The sequence below is a fragment of the Phalangium opilio genome, unplaced genomic scaffold, assembly GCF_054372755.1.
Source record: "Phalangium opilio isolate 3A_F unplaced genomic scaffold, DU_Popi_V2 ptg000217l_1, whole genome shotgun sequence".
Classification (NCBI taxonomy): Eukaryota; Metazoa; Arthropoda; class Arachnida; order Opiliones; family Phalangiidae; genus Phalangium; species Phalangium opilio.
The window spans coordinates 28,284-55,274 of NW_028324218.1; the positions used below are offsets into that span (position 1 = coordinate 28,284).

Here is a 26,991-nt window from a genome sequence, read left to right on the forward strand (position 1 = left end):
ACCTATTGATTTTTTAATGTCCATTGTTCTTATTATTTTCTTATATAGACCATTCCTGTAAATACTTGTAGAGAAACAAACGTGCAGGGGCGGAGAGGTGTCTTCCAACTCGCTAAGAGGAAACGCCAGATGGAGCCACAGTTCACTAAACGCGGGAGGCTAGGCAATTCGCTCTGCCTCTAGCGGTGCTTCTCAAAACACCTCTAGCCCCTGTTAAGTTCTCTTCAGCCATGTCAATAATGGAATGGTCTATTACTTCACATTTCCCCACTCGGTCTATAACCCACTCTACTTGTTATCAGTGTTCGTCTACGTACACAACGCGTCCATGTTCTTGTAGAAATTTTAGGTATTTGCTGATTGGATGAAAGTGGCAATGGTATGACGACCAGTGACGTAATACACATAAGCCCGCCAAAATAAAAAATTGCGTCACTTGGATTCGGTTATTTGAATTTTTTAAATCTTTCGTAATCTTTTGAGTAGGTTGGTTATTATTCGGTTATAGGCCTTAGTTGAATCTTAACTTTTTAGTGTCTAATCGCGCTTACTGGCTGAGTTAATTATTATTTAAAGTCTTTAAGGCTTTGGTTTTAGGATTGCTGGTCATTTAGAGTTGGACTTGCAAACCTAGAATAATGGAAGAGTTCTTGCAGTCAAAAGAAGAGCTTTTGAAGAAGTTTAATTCGGAATTAATTAACGTAGCGCGATTTATGGACGAACTTATGCCTTCAGTTGATAAAGTAAATGACAAATTACCCTTAAGTGAAACTGGAGGAGCTTTGTGTTCGGAGGACCCAAAGATTCTTATTGCCAATTTTAACAAGAATCTACGTGAAATGATTGATATTGCCAAGAACATGGCTACATCTGCTGAGGAACGAAGCAATAATTACAAGAAATTGGCAGCGGAATTGAAACTTGAAGCGGATATTCTTCAGAAGAATGTTAGTGAACTAGAGTCAAAGTTCGGTATTAATCCTACAGATGCAGCAAGTTCTGAAGTTAATGTTCAGCAGGATGTAGCTGAGCCTGCGCCTAAAATTGAAACTGAAGCCCAGTTTCCTGCTAATGAGGAAATGCCTAAGCCTAATGAAACTGCAGAGACCCCAGTCAAAGAAGCAGCTCCTATGACAACAACTAAAACTCCCGTACGCAGAAAATTGTTTGACACTATCGCGACTCCCGTAACCCCAAAGCTTTTATCAAATATGGAGGAGGTTCAGAAGTTGTTGGATGCATTGGCTACTATTGAAAATAATACAGAATCAAAACCAACTACGGTAAAACCACCAAGCCCAGTTCAGAATCCGAGTTTTCAGACACCAGAATCATTTAGGGGAAGGGCCCAGATCACCAAGAATATGTTTGGTATGACTGAAACAAAAACTCCTGAAACGCCCGAATATACATCTAACTTTGCAGAATATCTTAAGAATTTAAAGTAACCATTTTTGTTTTGATTTTTTATTGTTTTTAAACTTTTCTTTATTGCTTTTTGAATTAAATTAAAATTGTATAAAATTAAATTTTGTTAAAAGCGCCATAATTTAATCAAATTTCTATTAACACATGAAAATGAAGCGAAACTATTATAAATAAATATCTGGAAAAATTATAAACAAGTTGAATTAATTAAAAAAACACTTCCTAGCTTATTTCTAGTCTTGTTTAATTTTTTTCGTATGGTTCAGTGCACTGCACTACTACAATCGGTTTAGTAATGTACTGACTCTTACGGTCTCACTGCGCTATTGCACTGAACGCATATCGCTCAGTCTTCGTTCCTCGTTTTGTTTATTATTGGAAAATGTACGGTTTGGTTTGTTGACTTTCATTGTTTTTGCTTCTTAATTGTTCAATGATTAGTTCGGTTTCAATAATCTCGGATGTTCTTTTACCCTGAATTACTAACTTAAAGTAAGTTCTAAATTATAAGTATATACTGAAGGAAAATTAACGGTGCGTTCGTAACCCTTGGCTAATCCCATCCTATGCCTAAATGGCCAAGGCTTAAAGTGACAGGGCTTTTTCAGAAAACTGACAAGTAAAGTGAGAACTGTCAATCATTATATCAAAGTCAGCGCGAATACAGGGCTTCCGAAAATACCTATTTATGGCTCTTCCACCGTTTGCAATGCATAGTCCACCTCCACCACCGGGGTTACTCTTTCCTAACATCATGGATGAAACAAGGATAGCCGACTCTAGCTTTGGCTGTAGTACCCGATTTTCGAAACGCGACCGTGGCGCCCCCTTTTTGTCGTACGGAAAAACTGGGGGATATTAACATTGGGGAAACTAGTCCCTTGCCCCCCGTGCATCTAATTATGTTCCGTACGAGAACTAGAGGCCGCTAGAAGCACTAGCTTCTGCAACGCTTCTGTCATGCCTCTACCGGACGTTTACGGAAACTACCGGAGTCGACTCTCCTTACTTCCTCCCTGCTAACATGTTTCCAGTCAACTTTCCACCATTACCACCACCCCCACCAGGGAGTAAGGAAAATTAGAGGGAGTTTTGATCTAATGCTAAAAAAACCGTCATACAGTGGCAAATGGTAAAGAAAGGGGGGGGGTAGGAATTTTTATCTCCGTTCCTCAATTTTTGCTAACGCGCAGGCGCGAGTGACGTCGTTTACTACCGCCAGCAGAGAGAATTTAAAAATTCTCTATGCAGCCAGCACCAGCTTCCGCTTCCATCGACTGCTGCCCCACTCACTCTGTTCGACTCGCCGTCGAGATAACCGGGAAGCCAGGAAGGCGAATTTGCGGTATCGTTCGGTAGGCGTTATAAAATATTCAACGTTTTAAATTTTTTGAGACATTAACCAAGTCTTCAACTAAATATTATAACATTTTCTTTAAATTTCAACATAAATATAGCTCTGAGAATAAAATTAGACACGAAAACTACACTAAGCCTTGGTTAGATATCATCGGCCGGGCTTGCCGTAACGGCGAGAACAGAAAAATACCTCGTTAAAAAACAGATGCACGACAGTTTTTAAATTTGACGCATGCGCGCGGACACCGCGTTGAGTCCCCGAGTCAGCGCCAGAGAGAGACGATTTTAGCCACGAATCTAACGAACGCGCCTATTCACTTTAATACTCCCTGGTTAAATCTTCATTAGCTATAGAACTTAGCAAGAACTTTACATTTAGCCCAGGACTTTTAGGGTTTGACCTAGAACATTTGAACATAAAGATGAAAATTGGTACATGTGTTATTTTCAACCCAACAAAAAATATACTAAAAGTCCCCTGCTGTAGAGCGCGAGCTTTCGCCGCCATCTTGGAAAATGGCCGCCGGGAATGCCAGCTACAATGTATTACACATTCTTCTTCAAAAATTATGAAAATTGGTACACATTATGACTGGGACCACATGAGCATCATAGAAAAATTTTATAGCTCTGTGTTCGATAGTTTGGTCGCCATATTGGAAAATGGCCGCCGTGAATGCAAGGTACAGTATATTTCACCATGTTGTTCGAAAATTATGAAAATTGATAGGTATTACAATCAGAGCTTTGTGAACCTCATAGTAAAATATTGAAGCCATTAATCAGATAGTTTGGCCGCCATGTTGGAAAATGGCCGCCGGGAATGTCATTTAGATAGAGTATATTATTCATAAATTATGAAACTTGGTAATTATTATGTTGAAGACCGTCTAAACATTATTATTGAATATTGAAGACATGCTACTGATAGTTTGGGCGCCATCTTGAAAAATAACTGCTGGAAATACTAAATATATTTCAAACATACAAATCTTTTCGAAATTCCTATATTGAGTAGATGATTTTCATTAACGTATTAAACACCAAAAAATAGCCCTCTGCAAGTCGATATTATCGACGCCATCTTTAAAAATGGCCACTCGAAAATTATTACCCTAAATTCTGAAAGAAAGAAAAGTTATTCAAAGCTGTAATTCTCAACATGTTGATTAGGGTATATAATTTAATATGGGGGTTTATACATTCTCGTGTTGTTAAAGATTAGATTTAAGACAAATCTCTAACATTTCATTCACATTCATGTCGTCAGCCTGAATTTTTTCACAATAATTGCATGTCAGAGGCCTTGATTAGGCGCAGAACCTACCTGGGGGCTCATCATATTCCAAATTGAACCTGCAGAAACGCCGTCAAGGCACACGGGATCGGCCAGCGGCCCCGACAAACGCCCCTTGAGCAGGTGACAGAAGCTGGACACCGTCAGCGGCGAGCCCAGCCAGAAGGTGGTCGGTGACAGGGAAGGATTAAGGCAGCAGAAGGCTCGAGGGGACGGAAGATTTCCCTCCAAGCACATCATTGCCACACGACCGAAACAATGTATTCGCGACCCTCAGAGGGTTGCCAATAGCGGGTTGAGCCAATTAAGGCAACACCTGGGCGAACGGGGCAAGGAACAATCTGAACCAAGGACGAACCCAAGCGACTCCCGAACCGGCACACCGAACTCGGGCCCCCTCCGCTACAAGGAGCCCTTTTGCATCTGATGCAATTTTCATAAATTTTGAAAAGTATACTGTATCTAAATGACATTCCTAGCGGCCATTTTCCAACATGGCGGTTAAACTATCTCATGAATGACTTCAATATTTTACTATGAGGTTTACACAGCTCTGATTATAATGCCTATCAATTTTAATAATTTTCCAACAACATGGTGAAATAAAATGTACCTAGCATTCACGGCGGCCATTTTCCAATATGGCGACCAAACTATTGAACACAGAGCTGTAAAATTTTGCCATGATATCTATGTGGTTTCAATCATTATGTTTGCCAATTTTCATAAATTTTGAAGAAGAATGTGGAATACATTGTAGCTAGCATTACCGGCGGCCATTTTCCAAGATGGTGGCGAAAGCTCGCGCTCTACAGCAGGGGACTTTTAGTATAATTTTTTTGGGTCAGAAACAACACATGTACCAATTTTCATCTTTATGTTCAAATGTTCTAGGTCAAGCCCTTTTTTGGCCTATCTGTCCTGGCCTAATTTTCAAAAACAGAAAATGAACTTCAACCTGAATATTTCACGTGGAATAATAAAAAATGTAAATTAACTCTAGAAATATTCTAGGAGAGCGGTCGCTCTCCTAGATAAGACTTGATACTGCCTTTAATGCTAAAGGAGGGTTCTTTGATTGGCCGTAACTTTTTTCGTATTGTGTTTGCTGCTTTGAAATTATGCCAGTGAACTAAAATTTGGGCCCTAATTTTGTGGTTAAAATTTCAAAGAGATCCAACTAATAGTTAATTCTATAAAGAAAAACGTTGTTACGGGTGGTTTTAGAATCCATAAAATGAATCCGACATTTGGTGAAAAATACTATATTGTTCCATAGAGATAACATGGGATTTTTCTGAAAAATGACCTTCTCTAGGAAGGCATATAAAGAAAACTATACATTTGTTACGTTTGGGAACCATCTTAAATGAAAGATAACAGTCCATAGATGTGCCTTTTCTTAGTTTCATTAAGATAAATTAAGTTTAAGTATTGATTTTTATCATTATTAACACATACTTTGACTTACGTTGTTTTGGGTATTGGAATTACGGCGTTTTACCACTGTTAGAGACACGCATTTTAGCCCTCATTTTTTATATTGGACTTACGGCGTTTTTGTCGTGATTCACGCCGTTAGAGGGTTATTAAGCAAGAAAAACATGGCGTTTGAGCTCTTGTAGGTGCTTGTCCCGGGTTCTTGTGGGTTCTTGTGGGTACTTGTGGGTACTTGTTGGTACTTGTGGGTTCTTGTGGGTACTTGTGGGTACTTGTTGGTACTTGTGGGTGCTTGTGGGAACTTGCCCCGGGTGCTTGTCCCGGGTTCTTGTAAGTACTTGTGGGTTCTTGTGGGTGCTTGTAGGTACTTGTGGGTTCTTGTGGGTGCTAGTAGGTACTTGTGGGTTCTTGTGGGTGCTTTTAGTTGCTTGTGGGTACTTGCCCCGGGTTCTTGTGGGTACTTGTGGGTTCTTGTGGGTTCTTGTGGGTACTTGTGGGTTCTTGTGGGTACTTGTGGGTTCTTGTGGGTGCTAGTAGGTACTTGTGGGAACTTGCCCCGGGTGCTTGTCCCGGGTTCTTGTGGGTACTTGTGGGTTCTTGTGGGTGCTTGTAGGTGCTTGTAGGTACTTGTGGGTACTTGTAGGTACTTGTGGGTACTTGTAAGTACTTGTGGGTGCTTGTAGGTACTTGTGGGTGCTTGTAGGTACTTGTGGGTACTTGCCCCGGGTGCTTGTCCCGGGTTCTTGTGGGTACTTGTGGGTACTTGTAGGTACTTGTGGGTTCTTGTGGGTGCTAGTAGGTACTTGTGGGAACTTGCCCCGGGTGCTTGTCCCGGGTTCTTGTGGGTTCTTGTGGGTTCTTGTGGGTGCTTGTAGGTGCTTGTAGGTACTTGTGGGTACTTGTAGGTACTTGTGGGTACTTGTAAGTACTTGTGGGTGCTTGTAGGTACTTGTGGGTACTTGCCCCGGGTGCTTGTCCCGGGTTCTTGTGGGTACTTGTAGGTACTTGTGGGTTCTTGTGGGTGCTAGTAGGTACTTGTGGGTACTTTCCCCGGGTGCTTGTCCCGGGTTCTTGTGGGTACTTGTGGGTTCTTGTGGGTACTTGTAGGTACTTGTGGGTTCTTGTGGGTGCTAGTAGGTACTTGTGGGTACTTTCCCCGGGTGCTTGTCCCGGGTTCTTGTGGGTACTTGTGGGTTCTTGTGGGTACTTGTGGGTTCTTGTGGGTACTTGTGGCTGCTTGTAGGTACTTGTGGGTTCTTGTGGGTACTTGTGGGTGGTTGTAGGTACTTGTGGGTTCTTGTGGGTGCTTTTAGTTGCTTGTGGATACTTGTAGGTGGTTGTGGGTGCTTGTAGGTACTTGTGGGTACTTGTAGGTACTTGTGGGTACTTGTAAGTACTTGTGGGTGCTTGTACGTACTTGTGGGTACTTGTTAGTACTTGTGGGTGCTTGTTGGTACTTGTGGGTGCTTGTGGGAACTTGCCCCGGGTGCTTGTCCCGGGTTCTTGTAAGTACTTGTGGGTTCTTGTGGGTGCTTGTAGGTACTTGTGGGTTCTTGTGGGTGCTAGTAGGTACTTGTGGGTTCTTGTGGGTGCTTTTAGTTGCTTGTGGGTACTTGCCCCGGGTTCTTGTGGGTACTTGTGGGTTCTTGTGGGTTCTTGTGGGTACTTGTGGGTTCTTGTGGGTACTTGTGGGTTCTTGTGGGTACTTGTGGGTTCTTGTGGGTGCTAGTAGGTACTTGTGGGAACTTGCCCCGGGTGCTTGTCCCGGGTTCTTGTGGGTACTTGTGAGTTCTTGTGGGTGCTTGTAGGTGCTTGTAGGTACTTGTGGGTACTTGTAGGTACTTGTGGGTACTTGTAAGTACTTGTGGGTGCTTGTAGGTACTTGTGGGTGCTTGTAGGTACTTGTGGGTACTTGCCCCGGGTGCTTGTCCCGGGTTCTTGTGGGTACTTGTGGGTACTTGTAGGTACTTGTGGGTTCTTGTGGGTGCTAGTAGGTACTTGTGGGAACTTGCCCCGGGTGCTTGTCCCGGGTTCTTGTGGGTTCTTGTGGGTTCTTGTGGGTGCTTGTAGGTGCTTGTAGGTACTTGTGGGTACTTGTAGGTACTTGTGGGTACTTGTAAGTACTTGTGGGTGCTTGTAGGTACTTGTGGGTACTTGCCCCGGGTGCTTGTCCCGGGTTCTTGTGGGTACTTGTGGGTACTTGTAGGTACTTGTGGGTTCTTGTGGGTGCTAGTAGGTACTTGTGGGTACTTTCCCCGGGTGCTTGTCCCGGGTTCTTGTGGGTACTTGTGGGTTCTTGTGGGTACTTGTAGGTACTTGTGGGTTCTTGTGGGTGCTAGTAGGTACTTGTGGGTACTTTCCCCGGGTGCTTGTCCCGGGTTCTTGTGGGTACTTGTGGGTTCTTGTGGGTACTTGTGGGTTCTTGTGGGTACTTGTGGCTGCTTGTAGGTACTTGTGGGTTCTTGTGGGTACTTGTGGGTGGTTGTAGGTACTTGTGGGTTCTTGTGGGTGCTTTTAGTTGCTTGTGGATACTTGTAGGTGGTTGTGGGTGCTTGTAGGTACTTGTGGGTACTTGTAGGTACTTGTGGGTACTTGTAAGTACTTGTGGGTGCTTGTACGTACTTGTGGGTACTTGTTAGTACTTGTGGGTGCTTGTATGTACTTGTGGGTGCTTGTATGTACTTGTGGGTACTTGTAGGTACTTGTGGGTACTTGAAAGTACTTGTGGGTGCTTGTAGGTACTTGTGGGTACTTGTAGGTACTTGTGGGTACTTGTCCCGGGTTCTTGTGGGTACTTGTGGGTTCTTGTGGGTGCTTGTAGGTACTTGTGGGTTCAGTAGGTACTTGTGGGTTCTTGTGAGTACTTGTGGGTGCTTGTAGGTGCTTGTGGATACTTGTAGGTGCTTGTGGGTGCTTGTAGGTACTTGTGGGTGCTTGTAGGTACTTATGGGTACTTGTGGGTGCTTGTAGGTACTTACGGGTAATTGTGGGTACTTGTAGGTACTTGTGGGTGCTTGTAGGTACTTGTGGGTACTTGTAGGTACTTGTGGGTGCTTGTAGGTACTTGTGGGTGCTTGTAGGTACTTGTGGGTGCTTGTAGGTACTTGTGGGTGCTTTTAGGTACTTGTAGGAGCTTGAAGGAACTTGTGAGTACTTGCCCCGGGTACTTGTGGGTGTTTGTAGGTGCTGGTGAGTACTTGCCCCGGGTACTTGTAGGTGCTTGTAGGTACTTGCCCCGGGTGCTTCTAAGTACTTTGCCTCCTCCATAGGATTAATATTACACTAAATTTTGGAAGCTCGTAACTCTGGTTATATTAGAGATACGGGGATATCCTTTGATTATGTAATAGTCCTATTAGCCCCTTCCCTCCTTCGTTAACATTTGCTACATAGGATACTCCATATACGGGAAAAACCTGAAAAACTCAGGGAAGTATATGGGGAAAAGCCTGGAAATCTCCGGGAAATTTGTTTTCCAAAAGTTGTATGAGCTTGTTATGGAACATATGTTATAAACTCATGGTTTTAGCTATATAAAGTTTTACCAAGAAGCGATATCTAGTTTACTAGGGAGAAGGTATAAGATGCCTAAGTATTCGCGTGCCAAAGTCTCAGTCCCACTTTCAAAATACAAGGGGGGACGTAAAAGGAGGCCGGGCTATTTCGCCTCTCCTCAGTCGGAAAATACGTATTTTTCGTGATTCGCGTCGCGTTTACGTGAGTTTTCTGGTCCGTGACCAAATAAGCATTTTTTAAACTGGATATTAGGCCAGCGACTTTCCTGACTTGGAATAAATAAACTGGTCCGTGACCATTGACCAGAGCACGTCGTCTGCTAAACTAAAGAAGAGGATAATTAAAATATTAGAATTATAATGTGTGGAGTTTGATTACCCTTGAATTTTTTTAGTAGTCTCGTGGACCACTGACCCCCCCCCTCCTATTTAATTTTTGAACTGGACCAGGCAATTTTTAAACTGGTAATTTGCCCTGTGTCACCGCCTTATTTCCCACGCTGGCGCGAGTTGCTTCGCGTTGTCGAGTGCGTGATGGAGTTGGCTATGCCTGGAGTCCCAACCTTGAAGGAGAGAGGAATGGAGTGGAAACCCCCATACCTATAGCGTTGCCTGTGTACCCCACCTACGGTAACATAGTCCTCTCAGCATCCTCAGCGGTTAGGTAGGGTCGTACTGGACGAAATTGTAAAGGGCACTCCCTCTATCTTCAAAATAGAAGCTAGTTCTCATACAAATAAAATGGCGCTCCGCGGCAGCACTTAGCAATCGCCTACCGAAGGGTAGGGGCGTGCGCGAGGTACATAGGGAGAGATACGGTGCCGCATGTCGCCCATCATCATTTCCAATCCATCTCAACTCCCTTATCCCTGTCCCAACCCCCGCGACTTCCAACCACTAGCATAGTCCACTCGATCACGCTCTCTTTTCCCCGGCTACATATTTTGAAGATGGCACTTTTTAGGCGTATTAACAATTTTGGATCATCTTTGTGAACTTTTAGGGTAGCCCTGACTATATTTTGTTTAAGATTTTAAGCTTAATATCAAACAGACTTTAGTTTATGCTACAAAAAAGTTTGAAATTGACAATCTCGGATCGTCTTTATGAAGTTTTAAGGATATCCGAATTTCATATTCGGTTTATGACAATTTTGAACTAAATGTTAAACGGACATAAATCAGCATTTTTAAAAATTTTGTAAAATTGTCAATTTGGTCCTATTTCTGGAATTTTTAGGGGGGCGCCTCACGTTTCAATAAATGATTGTAAAAAAATGTATTATGTTAATTACAATGAGAATACAAAAATGGATTCTTTTTCCTTTTGTGCTACTTAGAATTTACAAATGTATATAACGTTGTGCCGTGCCATATCAAATAGTCTCTAACCATTGTTAGAAACTAGAGAGAGAATTGGGCAGTAACACTGTTCATGCCCTGAACTATGAGAAAGAACAATACGACGGTTCACTAAAGTACACTCGATATTACATCATTTTGCAAAACCGCGAGTAAAAATCTTACTGTCCCTATTGAATTTGGCGCCATTGGTTTTAGAATAATTAAAATGTTCCACTGCGAAGCGTGCCGGTCACGAATGGGGATGTAACGTCTTTAGGAACCTTTTAAAACGCAAAACCATACACGTACTCTCCCAAAAGTAATTAATGTAATGATAAAATGTTTTCGGGGAATGGAATTGTGGTCGAAAAGCCGAGATAAGTAAATTTTTGAAATTGATTACCAGTAAAATAATTTATTTCAACGGAAAACGGTAATGGAACGTTGTTTTTTCTTAAGCATGCATTTAAGTTTCAATTAAAAAGAAAAATTAATATCTGATCCTTCAGACAAGTGATAACCTCAGTCTTATCGATACTTTTTAGGTCTTGATTCTAATCAAGACATTTTTGATTATTTTTATCCACTCAATCCTTAATCAATATTTAATTCAATCAACTGATTTTACTGTTAATCGATCTAGTCCCTCTAAATTAATTTTAAAAATTACATATCTACGCTTTTTCAAGAACAATTACATTTTCCGAAAACATTTTATCATGAAATTAATTGTTCTTGAAAAAGCGTAGATATGTAATATTTTCAATTAATTTAGAGGGACTAGATCGATTAACAGTAAAATCAGTTGATTGAATTAAATATTGATTAAGGATTGAGTGGATAAAAATAACTAGAAAAAAATTTCAATATCTGAAACTTCAGTCAATTGATAAACCTCACTCATATCGTTTGTTTTTTCGGCCTTGGTCCAAACCAAGACGTTTTTATATAATATCTGTCACTTCAGTCTTAATGTAATTAAATTTTGAATAATTTTGTTTGCTTTACCGTCATACATTTGCACTCTGAAATATAATGGTGCATTCAAACACCATATATGCTGTTTTTTCCAGTGCCAAAAAAGACATCATTTAGGGTGTACATTAACCCCATTTCTATGATCAATTCACGCCATTTACTAATATTATTTGGAAGTATTAAGGAAATATTAGGCATTTAAGCACCATTTACAGTGGCCTTAGCATCTTTTTTTTTTGACAATCTGTTGAACTTCTAATATTACTTAGTTTAATGGTTTTAAAAGTAGGGAAAAAGTATGCTACCTATGTCACATTATTAAACCAAGTGAAGTGAAATAATTGTTAAATATTTATTATAACCACTACACCACAGACACGTGGTAAGTCTAAGTTTTCCAAGGGATCTAACTAATTATTATGTCCAATCACGATGGTTAAAACACGTATCTACCTGGGCTCGAACCTGGGACTTTCCGTGTGTGAAGCGGACGTGATAACCACTACACCATAGATACGTGGTAATACTGAGTTTTCCTAGAGATCTAGCTAATTCAAGCGCCCAATCACGATGGTCAAAACATGTATCTACCAGGGCTTGAACCTGGGACCTCCCGCGTGTGAAGCGGACGTGATAACCACTGCACCAGTCTTGGAAATAGCACAGGTCCACAGGTCAAAAACCAGTTTATTTATTGCTCGGACCAGTTTTTTTATTCGAAATCCGGGGGTTGCTGGTCCTTGGGACCAGTTTATTAATTAAGAGTTTTTATGAAAAATCAGGAGGGACCAGTTTAAAAATTCAATTCATTTTAAATTTCTACTCCATGGATATAGACTCCTAGCCTTGACTGGTTCTCATTCTTGCCTTCCTTGCTACAACCGCAGCCCACTCGATCACGCTTTGTCTTCACACGCTATAGAAGCCCTTACACACAATGTTTTTCCTATGTAAAAGCGCGTGTTGGTAATTTTGGGCTTTTTCGCTCGAAAAATCCAAGGAGCCAGCTTTTAACATGACCGGCTATAGGAGGAACACAGTTATTTAGCCCTAATTTTGAAACTACTGGTTCAAATCTCTTGAAATTTTAAAGAGATGTGCAAAACAACGTTTGCTATTTTTTGGAGATTTTCAAAAGTTTCTCTTTTATAGTTTTTTTGTATAAATATTAGAACGAAAATTAGCCCAATAATATTAAAGGGCTTGGTCTTCGAACGGTTTAATAAGTTTCTTCCGTTTCACTTGATCGAATCTCTTGAAATTTTAGTGAGAGGCACATTGAACGGTTTTAAATTATGATGCAAAGTTTTCAAACAAACAATTCACTTCCAAAAAAATTCATTAAAATTTTGTTTGTGCATAATCCTACACCCTATTTAGTCGCTTGGGAAAATTTTAGGAAAAGAACTATTCGTTTTAAAACTTCGAAATTTTGCACGATAATTTAAAACCTTTCAATATACCTCTCACTAAAATTTCAAGAGAGAAGAGACTCGAACCAGTGAAACTGAAGGAAACAAATTTAAACATTTTGAGACTAAGCCATTAAATTATGGTTAATTTTCGTTTTCAGGTTCTTACAAAAAGCTTTGTAAGAGAAAAACTTTGCGCAAAAATATCAAACTTTATTTTGCAAATCTCATTAAAATTTCAAGAGATTTCAACCAGAATTTTCAAAATTAGGACCAAAAAACGGTAATCCTCCCATAGAGTAATGGCACCTCCCTGCCTTTGGCTACGTTACGCTCTATGAGAAATTAACATGGAGTGCCACTACTCTATTGACGGCAATGTAAAGAGTTAACTCTGATTTTTGACATAATTTTGCTTCTATAGCCCGATCGAGTGGGCTGTGCGTTAACGAAATACTCCCTCAATTTTGTAATAGGATTAGTAAAAAATAAATTAGGTATAGGGTCACTGGTCCCAAAAACCAGTTTAATATTGTAGACGCTGGGGGTCACTGGTCCCAAGGACTAGTTTCAAAAAAAAATCCTTATTTCCAAGACTGCACTGCACCATAGATACGTAATAACACTGAGTTTTCCAAGAGATCTAGCTAATTATTATGTCCAATCACGATGGTCAAAGCCGTACTTCTGTAATTAACTAAAATTAACATACTTAGACTTAATTGTTTTGATCAAACTGGCTGATAGCACACCCTGAATACTTAATTGTTAATTTAAGACTATTCCGAAAAGTATCTTCGCTGTAGTTATCGGTGGGGAAAAATCACGAAAAACCCATGTTAATCTCCATAGGAAATTAGCAAAAGCGGGTGAATATTACTTTAACGTTACAAAACGGTATCAAGTCATATCTACAAGGGCCTACCGGCCCTGTAGAATTAATCAGATAATGTAAAGAAATATAGCAAAGCTTACCTGTAAAAAATAAAATGAATTAATGCATTACAAATTAAAAATACTTTTACTTTGCAATATCAGATTTTTTTAATTTATACACTTCTAGTAATTTTATTTACATTGAATTGATATAGTATAGAAATATGGCAATAAAACTGCTTAAATCTTAATTTTTACCTCTCCGAGTGACGTATGTCACGGAGAGGTTCTAATTTCGACGTGTCTGTGTGTGTGTCTGTCTGTCTGTTGTTATTGACTTACACCCCAGGGGACCGCGTTCGCAGTTTGAAAATCGGAGCAAACGTGTTCTCAATTTCCGGAAATTTCGGAAATTGTAATACACTTGCAGGCTATTAATCCATTGCCTGTCTAACACCACCAGCCTCTGGTCTTTGTCCATCCCACATGGAAACCAGTCTGTACACACTAGCTTCTAATCACCACCCTCTTATGGTCTTTGTCCATCCCACATGGACACCAGTCTGTACTTACTGGCTTCTAACACCACCATCTTCTGGTCTTTGTTTTTGTCCATCCCACATGGACACCAGTCTGTACACACTGGCTTCAACTCCATCATCATCCTTAATGTTAAGACATACGCGGCGATCGGCCAGGGTTACGAGAAACGTCCGGCCTCCCTAAGGTGGGGCTTCCACCAAAGGTTCACGCAATAGCTGCGATTCGAAACCCTTATATACTACCTATTTGAGTAAGGGGAAGCAACCGTCGTATGCTTCATTTCAAACGCCAATATTAGTCAAGTCTCTCAAGAATGTTTAATTGTTCTTTTTTAAAACGATGTAACGTTCAATAAGGCGAATAACTAACGAAGAAAATATTAAATATTAATTATGTTTATTTTAATATTTAAGATAATCTTGTTTCTCAATTCAAAATTAATACGGAAAGAGTTAAAAAGCAGTCTATGTTTTAGTCTGTGTATGTCCGTCCGTTAGTGCATCGCGTTAGCAGTTCGCTTTGTTTTGTGGAAAGAAATCCTACAAAACCTTAAAATTTGGTTTTCTCATAATGTATAATTAATATATGGAAATATTTTTCGTAATTTCGATGCCTTTAGTGGTTTTGTAGCTATAAAGCTCTGTTTCATTTTGATATCCCAAGAATATTTTTTAATATTATTATTTGAAATCGATGTTTATATATTACTTAAGCTATACTACATCCGTTTATAGCATAATCCTTTCTGAAGTGATTTCAAGAAGAACGCCACTATATTGGTCAAATGAACTATCATTTGTCAATAGGCCTAGTGAACCAAATAGTAAACGCTTGGTTTTCGTTTCTGTAATGCAGAGACATTAACGGTTCAGAGTGAGCCGAAAGTTAATTACACTTTTAAATAATCAGGCTTAGATTTTATAATCATGGTGGAAATCTGGGCCGCGTTAAGCAGAGCTCAGCGCTGTTAGCAGTGTCCTACAGAACATATTATCTATGACAGAACGGGATTTTGGTTTTGAATTTTGACGTCACGGTGCTCAGCGCTGAGCCAGCACGGTCACCAAAGACATTACTCGGGTTGTTGGATAACGTGTCGTTAAACGCGTAGTTCTCAGCTTGGCGAAAAAAAACATGGAGGAATTAATACAAATAGCTCTTGCTGATTCTGATGGGGCTATAGCTATTCATTTGACGTGAAACCAGTTGATCACGCGAGAATTTTAAGAGATATGTTAGTTTCTATGTTTAGTTATAAAAGTTGTTCTTATCTATCTCCATAAATATGTTATCATACAATTTTTGTTAAGCCTTTGTACCTTGCACGCTTTATTGCGCTAGCTTATTTTTAAAACACCGATGACCGGAGAAAAGCTATGACGACAGATCTCACCGGTAAACGTTTTCCAAAATCCGCTGTCTTTTTTGGTGAGCTCTGCAGAACGCAGCCCAGATCAGTGAAGGTCTGATCGTTATCGGATTATAGCTTCGTGTTATCATGATTTTAATGGTACGCATTTACTTTCAGTGTGTGTAGCCACAAATAAGCTTTGGTGTTATGTAACGTTAATCGTCATGTTGACAAACTAAGAAAATTTTTGAGGTGAAACGAGAGGATAGTGTTTACATGGCAACCCTGTTGTGAATATGGCTTTGAACATAGAGGGTATACAGTTGAGGAGTAGCAAATTGGGCCTTTACAAACAGGTAAAGGTAATATCCCTCCAAAGTTTTATCTCTTCATTTCCCGTTTTTCCACCATCGGATGATTTTAATGTGTACAAGTATATCCTTATTGGATGTAAAATGTCGTCTGATTTACAGTATATTTGCTATGCTTTGTATACTGCTTTAATATTTCATAAATTATAACTTCAGTATTTGTTCATAAAAAAGAAGAAACATTTCCATATCTGGGTAAATAAGTTTGTAAGTAGTTCTTCTCTTGACTCGGAGAGGTAATATTTTGGTTTTCCCAACTTGTCTTATCTAAAACATTCCCAGGAATTAAAATCCCTCCCAAATATTGCCAATCTTATCATCCTTAAAAACTTAAAACTGCCATGATTAAAATTTTATTAAAAGTTTTTTGCGGTTGATTAAAATTAAAAGCCAACCGTCATAATTCCTTTTTGCAGAAAATCTGGTTTGTGCCCTTTTCCATCCAAGAAAGACCGGGTCTAACCCCATGACTTGAATTATAATCATTTTTGTTACTGGTCAAATCTCAGGGCCTGAGATAAAGCCTCAGCTCCAGTGGCTCCTAAGTCCTCAATTTCTTTCACCTTTCCAATGATTTTTTTCTGTAATTAAGTAATGCGTCAACATTTTCGAGATTTAGTGATGTAACTGTTTTAAAGGATGGCCTACCAGTTCAATTAACTGTCCTTCAGCATTAAGTCTTTTATCGCGTTCATCTCTGTATTTCTTCCTGTAAACATTAAGATTAGCGTAAATACAAACAGGGGAATGAACGAAAGATGGCTAAGAAGACGCACATTAAGTTGTCAAACTTGGTCTTAAGTTCTTGTAAAGACGTCTCCGTCAAAAGCCATTGTTTTCTGGCTAACTGGGCCTATTTGACGAATTTAATGAACTCTTCTATAGTATTTTCCTGCGATGCTTCGTTTAATACGGCATGGTAGCGACAAATATCGTCAAATTGGGCAATGAGGGACATCTTCCCACCGCTTGACACCATGGCAATTCCATCAGGAGCTTCATTTCTAATTGGCTTTATAGGTAGTAGAGAAAACACTGATGAAAGAGGCGCCTAAAACGGGAGGCGGGGTATTTGAAGGCGGAATCTCGACCTCCGTCGCGTTAAGGCTCTTTCAGACGATCCAACTTTTTGACTCAGCTCGGTGGGTCAAAAAGTTGTATCAACTTGCCCAACTTTTGAAGGGAAAAGTGAAATAAATCCTTCCTATTCACACGACTAAACTTTTACCGCCAAATGGAACTTTTTAAGCGCCACCTACCTACGAAATAGCCCGCGAAAAAGGCTTTTTTTGTAATTAATTTTGATTGGCTGGAGAAATGAAATTAAAAACTTGAGTCAGGAAAAATTACGCAATCTAACCAAAAGATTCGATAAAACAAATAGCCCCTAAAACAATTCCGTTAATTTAAAGGCTCTTTCAGACGGTCCAACTTTTTGACTCAGCTCGATGGGTCAAAAAGTTGTATCAACTTGACCAACTTTTGAAGGGAAAAGGGAAGTAAATCCTTCCTTTTCACACACCTAAACTTTTACCGCCAAATGTAACTTTTTAAGCGCCACCTACCTTGGCACTAACGAAATAAGCCGTAAAAAATGCTTTTTTTGTAATTCATTTTGATTGGCTGGAGAAACGAACCTAAAACGTTGAGTCAGAAAAAATTAGATCACTGATCCAATTTGTCCTAGTCAACTTTTTTGGTGACTCAACTCATCCAGCGTCTATTCACACGATCCAACTAGTTGATTCAACTCGAGTTGACCCATCAAGCTGAGTCAAAAAGTTGGATCGTCTGAAAGAGCCTTAAGAGTACCTTTCTCTTTCATAATTTTTTTATAATTGGCCCCTAAAATATCAACGACAATTTATTGAAGACCCCCTTCGCAACTGTAATAAAAGCGTCATCTAGTACATATATTGGGTGAAAATATTTCCTCTATGAAACCGGATATTTCCGCACAGAAAAATGGACACGCACGGGCCTAGATATCTCGGAGGCTCCGGTTAGTGAATTTTTCTAGGGGCCCGACCCATAACCTTTCCCGGGGCCCGCAAAGTCTCTCGACGGCCCTGTTGGCAAACTAAGAATATTGTTGAAGTGAGACGAAACGAGTGTTTACACTGCAAACCAGTTGTGAATGTAGCTATGAGTATATAGGGTAAACAGCTGAAGCGTAGACAATTGGGCCTTTACAAACACATAAAGGTTATATATCTCCAAAATTTATACACTTCATTTCCTGTTCTTTTCCCCATTGACTGATTTCCATGTGTCCAAGATTTATCCTTATTGGTTGTAAAATGTCGTCTGCTTTACTATATATTCTCAATGCTTGGAATGCTGCTTTAATAATTCGTAAATTTTTACTCCAAAAATAAAAAGAGAAATAATTCCATATCTAGGTAAATAAGTTTGTACAGAAGAAAATAGGGGAAGTGGGTAGCCGTAGCCTTGAGCCATACAAGTCGTCCAGTGATTCTCACTTACAATGGTCGATTCCCCTACAGTCTTGGAAATAGCACAGGTCCACAGGTCAAAAACCAGTTTATTAATTGCTCGGACCAGTTTTTTTATTCAAAATCCGGGGGTTACTGGTCCTTGGGACCAGTTTTTTAATTGAGAATTTTTATGAAAATTCAGGAGGGACCAGTTTAAAAATTCTAGACATTATAAATTTCTACTCCATGGATATAGTCTCCTAGCCTTGACATTTTCTAATTCCTTCCTTCCTTGCTACAACCACTGCCGACTCGATCACGCTTTGCTATAGATTATAGAAGCCCCTCCACACAATTTTTTACCTATATGTAAAAGCGCGTGTTGGTAATTTTGAGCTTTTTCGCTCGAAAAATCCAAGGAGCCAGCTTTTAACATGACCGGCTATGGGAGGAACACCGTTATTTTGCCCTAATTTTGAAACTATTGGTGCAAACCTCTTGAAATTTTAAAGAGATGTGAAAAAACAACGTTTGCTATGTTTTGGAAATTTTGAAAAGTTTCCCTTCTTTTTTTGTATAAATATTAGAACGAAAATTAGCCCTACTTAAAGGGATTGGTCTTGGAACGGTTTAATAAGTTTTTCCGTTTCACTTGTTCGAATCTCTTGAAATTTTAGTGAGAGGCACATTGAACGGTTTTAAGTTATGATGCAAAGTTTCGAAGTTTTCAAAGAAACAATTCACTTCCAAAAAATTCATTAAAATTGTGCTTGTGCATAATCCTACAACCTATTTAGTCGCTTAGGGAAATTTTAGGAAAAGGACTATTCGTTTTAAAAGTTCGAAATTTTCCACAATAATTTAAAAACTTTCACTAAAATTTCAAGAGACTCGAACCAGTGAAGCTGAAAGAAACAAATTTAAACTGTTTGAGACTAAGCCATTAAATTATGGTTCATTTTGTTTTAATGTTGTTACAAAAAGCTTTGTAAGAGAAAAACTTTGCAAAAAAAAAAAATACTAACCAAGCCAAAAAGGCTTACATGTATTCAACCCAAATAAATAAATAAATAAATAAAAATACCAAACATTATTTTGCAAATCTCATTAAAATTTCAAGAGATTTCAACCAGTATTTTCAAAATTAGGACGGAAATGTTAAGAGTTAACTCTGATTTTTGACATAATTTTGCATCTATAGCCCGATCGAGTGGGCTGTGCGTCAACGAAATACTCCCTTAATTTTTCAATAGGATTAGTAAAAAATAAATTAGGGATAGGGTCACTGGTCCCAAGGACCAGTTTAATATTGTAGACGCTGGGGGTCACTGGTCCCGAGGACTAGTTTCAAAAAAATCCTTATTTCCAAGACTGTTCCCCTACCACCCTTAAAATTTGAATCTGGCCAATCGGCGCGAAGCATAAAATAGTACCAGATTTCATTGCGAACGCCACCATGTAGCGAACTGTGGAACTAACTTGTGTAGTCTGCTTATATTTCTGCTGTGCTTCAGTTTGAGTTAGGGTTACGTCAGGCAACGGGTTAATGCGGATATTGGTTTAATTAAGGACGAAAATTCGGTTATTTAATAAAATGAATGTCGTTAAGAGTACGCAGTGTGATTTAACGTACAAGGAAACTACCGATAAGAAAACTCAGGCTGTGTTGAAAGGAAAAGTAAGATCTACCCAAACCAATCCCAATGTTAAAAATCAAACTACAACAACTTGGATACAACTTTATTACTTTGAACTCTTCCCTATCACAGTTTAAAACTTCGGACAAGTTAATTTTATCCCCGGAACTTAGAAATACCATTGTTTTTAAAAATAAAGACATATTTTAAAATAAGTTATGAATTTAGTACTTACCACTCGATTCCAGCCTCTGCCATTCTGCCTGAGTGCCTCACTGCCTCTAGCAGACGCCTCTAGTCAGTTGGAAGGCGTAGGACCGTACTGTCCACAGAATCACGTCACTCGTGTGTTAATGCGCGTAAAAATCCTATCTCTCTTCACCCCCACGGGGAGGGAAATGGCGCGAAAAATCCGTAAACGGGACGCCTCGCGAAGTTGCCCAAGCTACCCACTTCCCCTATTTTCTTCTGGTTTGTAGTAGTAGACCTCTTGACTCGGAGAGGTAATATTTTGGTTTTTCCAACTTGTTTTATATTACTTCACATTTCCCCACTCGGTCTATAACCCACTCTACTTGTTATCAGTGTTCGTCTACGTACACAACACGTGACGGGTTTAGGAAAAAAATTAAATCACGTGACCCACGCCGAGGGGGCGTAGTCGTATAAGTGAATATTCAGTATCACAATTTCCCAAAAGTCAAAGGAACAACACAACAGTACAACACTGGACTGGTTCAAAGTCGTCTGTCGTCTGTCTGCTTGTTTTTGTTAGAAACCCCGAGAAGATCGGTGAAGTTTCAAACTCCGTTTATTTTTTGGAATTCTGGACGTTCTTCAACATTTGAAAGTTCTCCGAGAAAGGTAATTTTTATAATTTTCGGTATTTTAAACCTGAATCTTAGTTTTTTACCTTGTAACATATAGCTTTAGGCGTAAGTTTCCTTCTGTCCAAAGGATCGCGTTATAACACGGTCGACATAAATGGGAAAACGCCTTTGGATTTGACTAAGGATAAAGATTTCGCTAAAGTGATGGAAATCACTAACAACCAAAAGGAGACTGATAAAAATTTCAACATGTTTAAAGAATTTCAAGAATTGAAACGAGAGTCGGGAGAACTGAAAGTTACGCTGGATGAACTGAAAGTCACACTGCAGGAACTACTGAAGAAAAAGGAAAAGGACAAATTGGAGGCAACCAAGAGAGAACTTGAATTGAAAAAACTCCTAAATTTGTCTTTAGTTTTGCTATTAGCGTTTGTCATTATATTTTTCTATTCCTCAGTTTTTTATCCAATATTTCTTTTAATTTAACCTAATTTAAAATGATTAATCCTATTTTCGAGTTTAAATTTACCATTTTCTTTTTACACTAAAACTTTTGCAAATAATTATTTAAAAATAAATAAATAATAAAATGTTTATACTGTACACAATATTTCGTATGTCTGCGTTTTGGTTGGAAAAACTGCTGCGTTTTGGTAGGAAAAACTGCTGCGTTTTGGTAGGAAAAACTGCTGCGTTTTGGTAGGAAAAACTGCTGCGTTTTGGTAGGAAAAACTGCTGCGTTTTGGTAGGAAAAACTGCTGCGTTTTGGTAGGAAAAACTGCTGCGTTTTGGTAGGAAAAACTGCTGCGTTGTGGTAGGAAAAACTGCTGCGTTGTGGTAGGAAAAACTGCTGCGTTGTGGTAGGAAAAACTGCTGCGTTGTGGTAGGAAAAACTGCTGCGTTTTGGTGGGAAACTACTACTCTGTCTTCAAATAGCTCAACCACCTTGTATTATCATTTTTCTACATCTAAGAAATTCGACTACAAACAACCCTTGTGGTCATCCCATAGATTCGCCTGTAATTTGATTCTCGTGTGGTCAGGTAATTTGACCACTAAAGCAAACTTACCTCGCGTGTGCACTTCACACCTGAGCGAGCAAAACATATCAATATAATGGTAGCGGTCTAACATAACCGCGTCTAATGAACCGAATCGAAGCGCATCTCTTTACTTTATCCCAATCTATAACAGAAATCGGAGTTAATCTTACACGAAAGTTAGGAACAGAGTAATAACTATATAATAAACTTTCGGATATTATCGTAGCCCTCCCCCCTATCTGAAGTTGACCGTCAGTTTAACGTGGGATAATTGAAATCACGTTAGGCTTAACTAATTCGAGCTTAATTTATCACCGAAATCTAAATTTAAATCTTCGTTCAATCATAGCCCCCTGGATCATGCGACTCGCGGACGCAAGCTGCTCGCGCTATAGAAGCCCGACCAAAGAATTATTTTCCTATGTTAAAGCGCGTATCGGTGATTTTTGCTCGAAAAATCAAAGCCGTCAGCTTTTAACATGGTCTTCTATGGGAGGAACACCGTTTTTTTGCCCTAATTTGGCAAATAATGGCTCAAATCTCTTGAAATTTTAATCGGATATGTAAAATAAGGTTTCTGATTTTTGTGCAAAATTTCAAAAGATTATATCGTATAGCTTTCTTGTAAAAAAAAAATTAAAACTTAGACAAAAATCAAAGCCGTCAGCTTTTAACATGGTCGGCTATGGGGGGAACTAAGTTTTTTGGCCCTAATTTGGCAAATACTGGCTCAAATCTCTTGAAATTTTAATGAGAGGTGTAAAATAAGGTTTGTGATTTTTGTGCAAAGTTTCAAAAGATTACATCTTGTAGTTTTTTTTGTAAAAAAATTAAAACTTGGCCGAAAATCAAAGCCGTCAGCTTTTAACATGGACGTCTATAGAAGGAACACCATTTTTTCGTCCTAATTTGTCAAATACTGGCTCAAATTTCTTTAAATTTTAATGAGAGGTGTACTGAAGGATTTTTAATGATCGGGCAAAGTTTTAAAGCTCTAAAACCAATAGAGTGCTGTCAGTTGTGACGTCAGATCCAAGGTTAAACGTCACGAGTTTGCCTTTAGCAATGGGCGGCCATGACAGTTACCGTTTTTTCTTTATGGGAAAACAGCATGGGTGACGTCACACCGGCGCTGCTGACAGCACTCTATAGTTTTTCCCTGAAATTCAATAAAGCTTTGTTTGTACATGAGCACAACCAGAAGAACTAGATTGCTTCCGGTGACCTTTGGCACCTGTCGGCTTTTTTCAGAGCGTGTTTGGTCAAAAACCTATATGATAATCATTTCTTCCTAGATGCTATTGAAAAGATAGGAATTAACATACGGAATTCAGGTGCTTGCCAATGAACTGATGTGGTTCAGTTTAATTTTAAGAGGAAAATTCACAGCTGACACAAAGTTATTCTAACTGAAATTTCCCAACTATTTGAAGGGAAAACGAACCTATTTCTAAGATTTAAATGCTTTAACCATACAAATATAAATCTAGGGAACTTCTAACTGTGGATACTAATTAGCATTTCAGGAATTATAACAAACTAGCTGTTACCCGCGGCGTCGCTCGCGTGTAATAAGAACTTCCATCAAAATGATACAAAGAATGAGTAGATTTTACTGATTTTTGTAGCACCCTAGGAGCGAAGGCACTCGGCGTTGCCCGTTGGCCCGTCGGGACATTTTTTATTACTTTTCACGCGGACATTATTCCATAAAGAAGGGTTTGTTTAGTTTTTGGCCGCCATTTAAAAAGATGGCAACAAATCGAACCTAAAAGACCATTCAGTCCGTCTATAGGTTAAAGGAAACTCGTGTACTAAATATCTGTGAAATCGGTTGAAACGCGCGGACTTTGTTGCATAGAGAAGAGTTTTTACATTTCTGGGCGCCATTTTTTAAGATGGTGGCGGATTGGAAAAATCTTTCTTAGTATACGCGCCTACTACTTATGAGTAACGTCCCTGCAAATTTTCAGCCTTCTAGGGCAAGCGGTTTGGGCTGGGCGTTGATTATCAGTCAGTCAGGACTTTGATTTATATAGATATAGATTGTATGTGCTTATGAATTTTTTATTATCACTAGAAAATTACAAATTCTCTCTAGAAGGATGGAGGATTGAAGGTGGATGGAGAGTGGGAGGGAAAGCGAAAACCAGTTTCAACAGCTAGTAACCAGTTTTTCTCACAAATATTTCGCAACGAAACCTTACCGGGAAATTTAAAATGAATAATGGTTGTGCTCATGTACAAACAAAGCTTTACTGAATTTCAGGGAAAAAACTATTGGTTTTAGAGCTTTCAAACTTCGCTCGGTCATTAATATTCCTTCAGTACACCTCGCATTAAAATTTCAAGAAATTTGAGTCAGTATTTTCAAAATTAGGGGCAAAATACCTGGTTCCCCCATAGACGGCTAAGTTTTAATTTTTTTTTACAAAAAAACTACAAGATGTAATCTTTTGAAACTTTGCACAAAAATCACAAACCTTATACCTCTCATTAAAATTTCAAGAGATTTGAGCCAGTATTTGCCAAATTAGGGCCAAAAAACTTAGTTCCCCCCATAGCCGACCATGTTAAAAGCTGACGGCTTTGATTTTTGTCTAAGTTTTAATTTTTTTTACAAGAAAACTATACGATATAATCTTTTGAAATTTTGCACAAAAATCAGAAACCTTATTTTACATATCCGATTAAAATTTCAAGAGATTTGAGCCATTATTTGCCAAATTAGGGCCAAAAAAGGGTGTTCCTCCCATAGAAGACCATTTTAAAAGCTGACGGCTTTGATTTTCGGCTTAAAATGCTTGATACGCGTTTTAAGGCCCATTGGGCGGGCTTCTATAGCACGAGCAGCCTGCGTCCGCGAGTCGCGTGATCCAGGGGGCTATGGTTCAATCGAATAGTTTAAATATTGACATAGCACGTGTCTTAAGCTCGCGCGCGCGCGCTTTTGTTGAGACTCAATTTGGCGCGAAAACATTTTATACAAAAAAAAATTCCCGCAATTTCTGCACGAGCTCGCGCGCGCGCGGTTCTTTTGGTGCCGAAATTTCTCTTGAATGTTTGTTCAATAATCTAAAGAAGTAGGTACAAACTGTACAAGCCGCTTCCAGCTGTCGCGAGCTGCTAACATTGTTTTAAGACTCGAGCGCATTTTATCACGTGACCTTTTTTTAACGTCTAAATGCTACAGAATTTCGCGCCAATTTCGCATCGCAAAACTTTACCTAACAAGATTGTTACGTAAATAAAAAGACGCCTATGTTTATTTCTATTTGTAGAACTTTTAAATTTCAAGCCAATTCGAAACTTAACAAGTTGGGAAAACCAAAATATTACCTCTCCGAGTCAAGAGGTCTACTACTACAAAGTTATTTACCTAGATATGGAATTATTTCTCTTTTTTGAAGTAAAAATTTACGAAATATTGAAGCAGTATTCCAAGTATAGCGAATATACAGTAAAGCAGACGACATTTTACATCCAATAAGGATAAATCTTGGACACATGGAAATCAGTTAATGGCAAAAAGAACAGGAAATGAAGTCTACGCTTCAGCTGTTTACCCTATATTCTGATAGCTACATTCACAACTGGTTAGCAGTGTAAACACTATCATCTCGTCTCACCTCAACAATATTCTTAGTTTGCCAACATGAGTGTTAACGTTAAATAATACCAAAGCTAAATTGTAGCTAGACGCACTGATAGTCAATGCGCTCCATAAAGAGAATAAAAACTCTGTAGCTTAGCCCTACTAATTTAACTGCCACCATGATCTTTTCTTCTATTATAAAATCTTAACCTGATTATTTAAGAGTGTATTTAACTTTCGGCTCACTCTGAACCGTTGATGTCTCTTCATTTCAGACACAAAAATCTAAACCGAAAGTTTACTTCACCTCAGGCCTCAATTATTTACTCTATATTTCATTAAGCTTATTGCAAGTAATACTAGATATACCCGCCGGAGTCTAGATCTTAGCTTTCTTTATGAAATTACTAAACCAAGGATTATTCTATATACAGATGTAGTATAGCTTAAGTAATATATAAACAGCCATTTCAAATAATAATATTAAAAAATCTTTGGAATATCAAAATGAAACAGAGCTTTAAAGCTACAAAAGTACTAAATGCATCATAAATACGAAAAATATTTCATCATATTCACTTTATATTAAGGATAAAAAGAATATTATGGTTCTGTAGGATTTCTTTACACATCAAAACAAAACGAACTTCTAACGCAGCGCACTGCGGCACTAGTGTAATAACGGACGGACACACACATACAATAACATAGACTGCTTTTTAACTCTTTCCGTATTAATTTTGAATTGAGAAACAAGGTTATCTTAAATATTAAAATAAATTTAATTAATATTTAATATTTTCTTCGTTAGTTATTCGCCTTATTGAACGTTACGTCGTTTTAAAAAAGAACAATTAAACATTCTTGAGAGACTTTACTAATATTGGCGTTTGAAATGAAGCATACGCCGGTTGCTTCGCCTTACTAAAATAGGTAGTATATAATGGTTTCGAATCGCAGCTTTGAATAAGAACAGTGCAATTGCGTGAACCTTTGGTGGAAGCCCCACCTTAGGGAGGCCGGACGTTTCTCGTAACCCTGGCCGATCGCCGCGTATGTCTTAACCTTAAGGATGATGATGGAGTAGAAGCCAGGTGTGCAGACTGGTGTCCATGTGGGATGGACAAAAACAATGACCAGAAGATGGTGGTGTGTAGAAACCAGTGTGTACAGACTGGTGTTCCATGTGGGATGGACAAAGACCAGAAGATGGTGGTGTGTAGAAGCCAGTGTGTTCAGACTGGTGTCCAAGTGGGATGGACAAAGACCAGAAAATGGTGGTGTGTAGAAGCCAGTGTGTACAGACTGGTGTCCATGTGGGATGGACAAAGAGCAGATGAAGGTGGATTATAGAAGTCAGTAAGATGGACAAATGGCCTGAGGATAGTGGTGTTAGATAGGCAATGGATAACAGCCATTGTAAGTGGAATACAATTTTCCAAATTTCCGGGAACTGTAAATGCGGTCCGGAATTTGGGAAAACGTTTGCTTCGATTTGAAAACTGCGAACGCGGTCCCCTGGGGTGTAAGTCAAT

General features: G+C 39.0%; 1 protein-coding gene and 2 long non-coding RNA genes across 4 annotated transcripts; 2 read left to right on the top strand and 1 right to left on the bottom strand.

The window, feature by feature from the left end:
- Positions 1 to 355: 355 nt before the first annotated feature.
- On the top strand, positions 356 to 1,555 carry LOC149615330 (uncharacterized). The gene is made up of 2 exons (XM_089856401.1): positions 356 to 947; positions 1,020 to 1,555. The coding sequence occupies exons 1-2, from the start codon at positions 639 to 641 to the stop codon at positions 1,446 to 1,448; spliced, it is 738 nt and encodes a 245-aa protein (XP_089712527.1). The 5' UTR covers positions 356 to 638; the 3' UTR covers positions 1,449 to 1,555.
- A 228-nt stretch (positions 1,556 to 1,783) lies between these two features.
- Positions 1,784 to 4,528, top strand: LOC149615331 (uncharacterized). Of its 2 annotated transcripts, none has more exons than XR_016375823.1 (4): positions 1,784 to 1,920; positions 2,037 to 2,560; positions 2,622 to 2,783; positions 2,886 to 3,017. It is a non-coding gene; the product is annotated as an uncharacterized LOC149615331 (long non-coding RNA). The 2 variants fall into 2 exon arrangements; XR_016375822.1 differs by lacking the exon at positions 1,784 to 1,920 and adding an exon at positions 3,550 to 4,528 and having other exon boundaries at positions 2,433 to 2,560; positions 2,886 to 3,470.
- Positions 4,529 to 15,733: 11,205 nt separating this feature from the next.
- On the bottom strand, positions 15,734 to 17,198 carry LOC149615332 (uncharacterized). The gene is made up of 3 exons (XR_016375971.1): positions 16,690 to 17,198; positions 16,562 to 16,622; positions 15,734 to 16,494 (listed from the first exon to the last, which is right to left on the bottom strand). It is a non-coding gene; the product is annotated as an uncharacterized LOC149615332 (long non-coding RNA).
- Positions 17,199 to 26,991: the final 9,793 nt, after the last annotated feature.

What these genes read in the sequence shown, in the direction of transcription:
- LOC149615330 (XM_089856401.1), top strand. Translation starts at nt 639, where the DNA reads ATGGAAGAGTTCTTGCAGTCAAAAGAAGAGCTTTTGAAGAAGTTTAAT. An exon ending in CGGATATTCTTCAGAAGAAT is followed by an intron (nt 948 to 1,019) that starts GTTAGTGAACTA and finishes AATGTTCAGCAG; the next exon opens with GATGTAGCTGAGCCTGCGCC.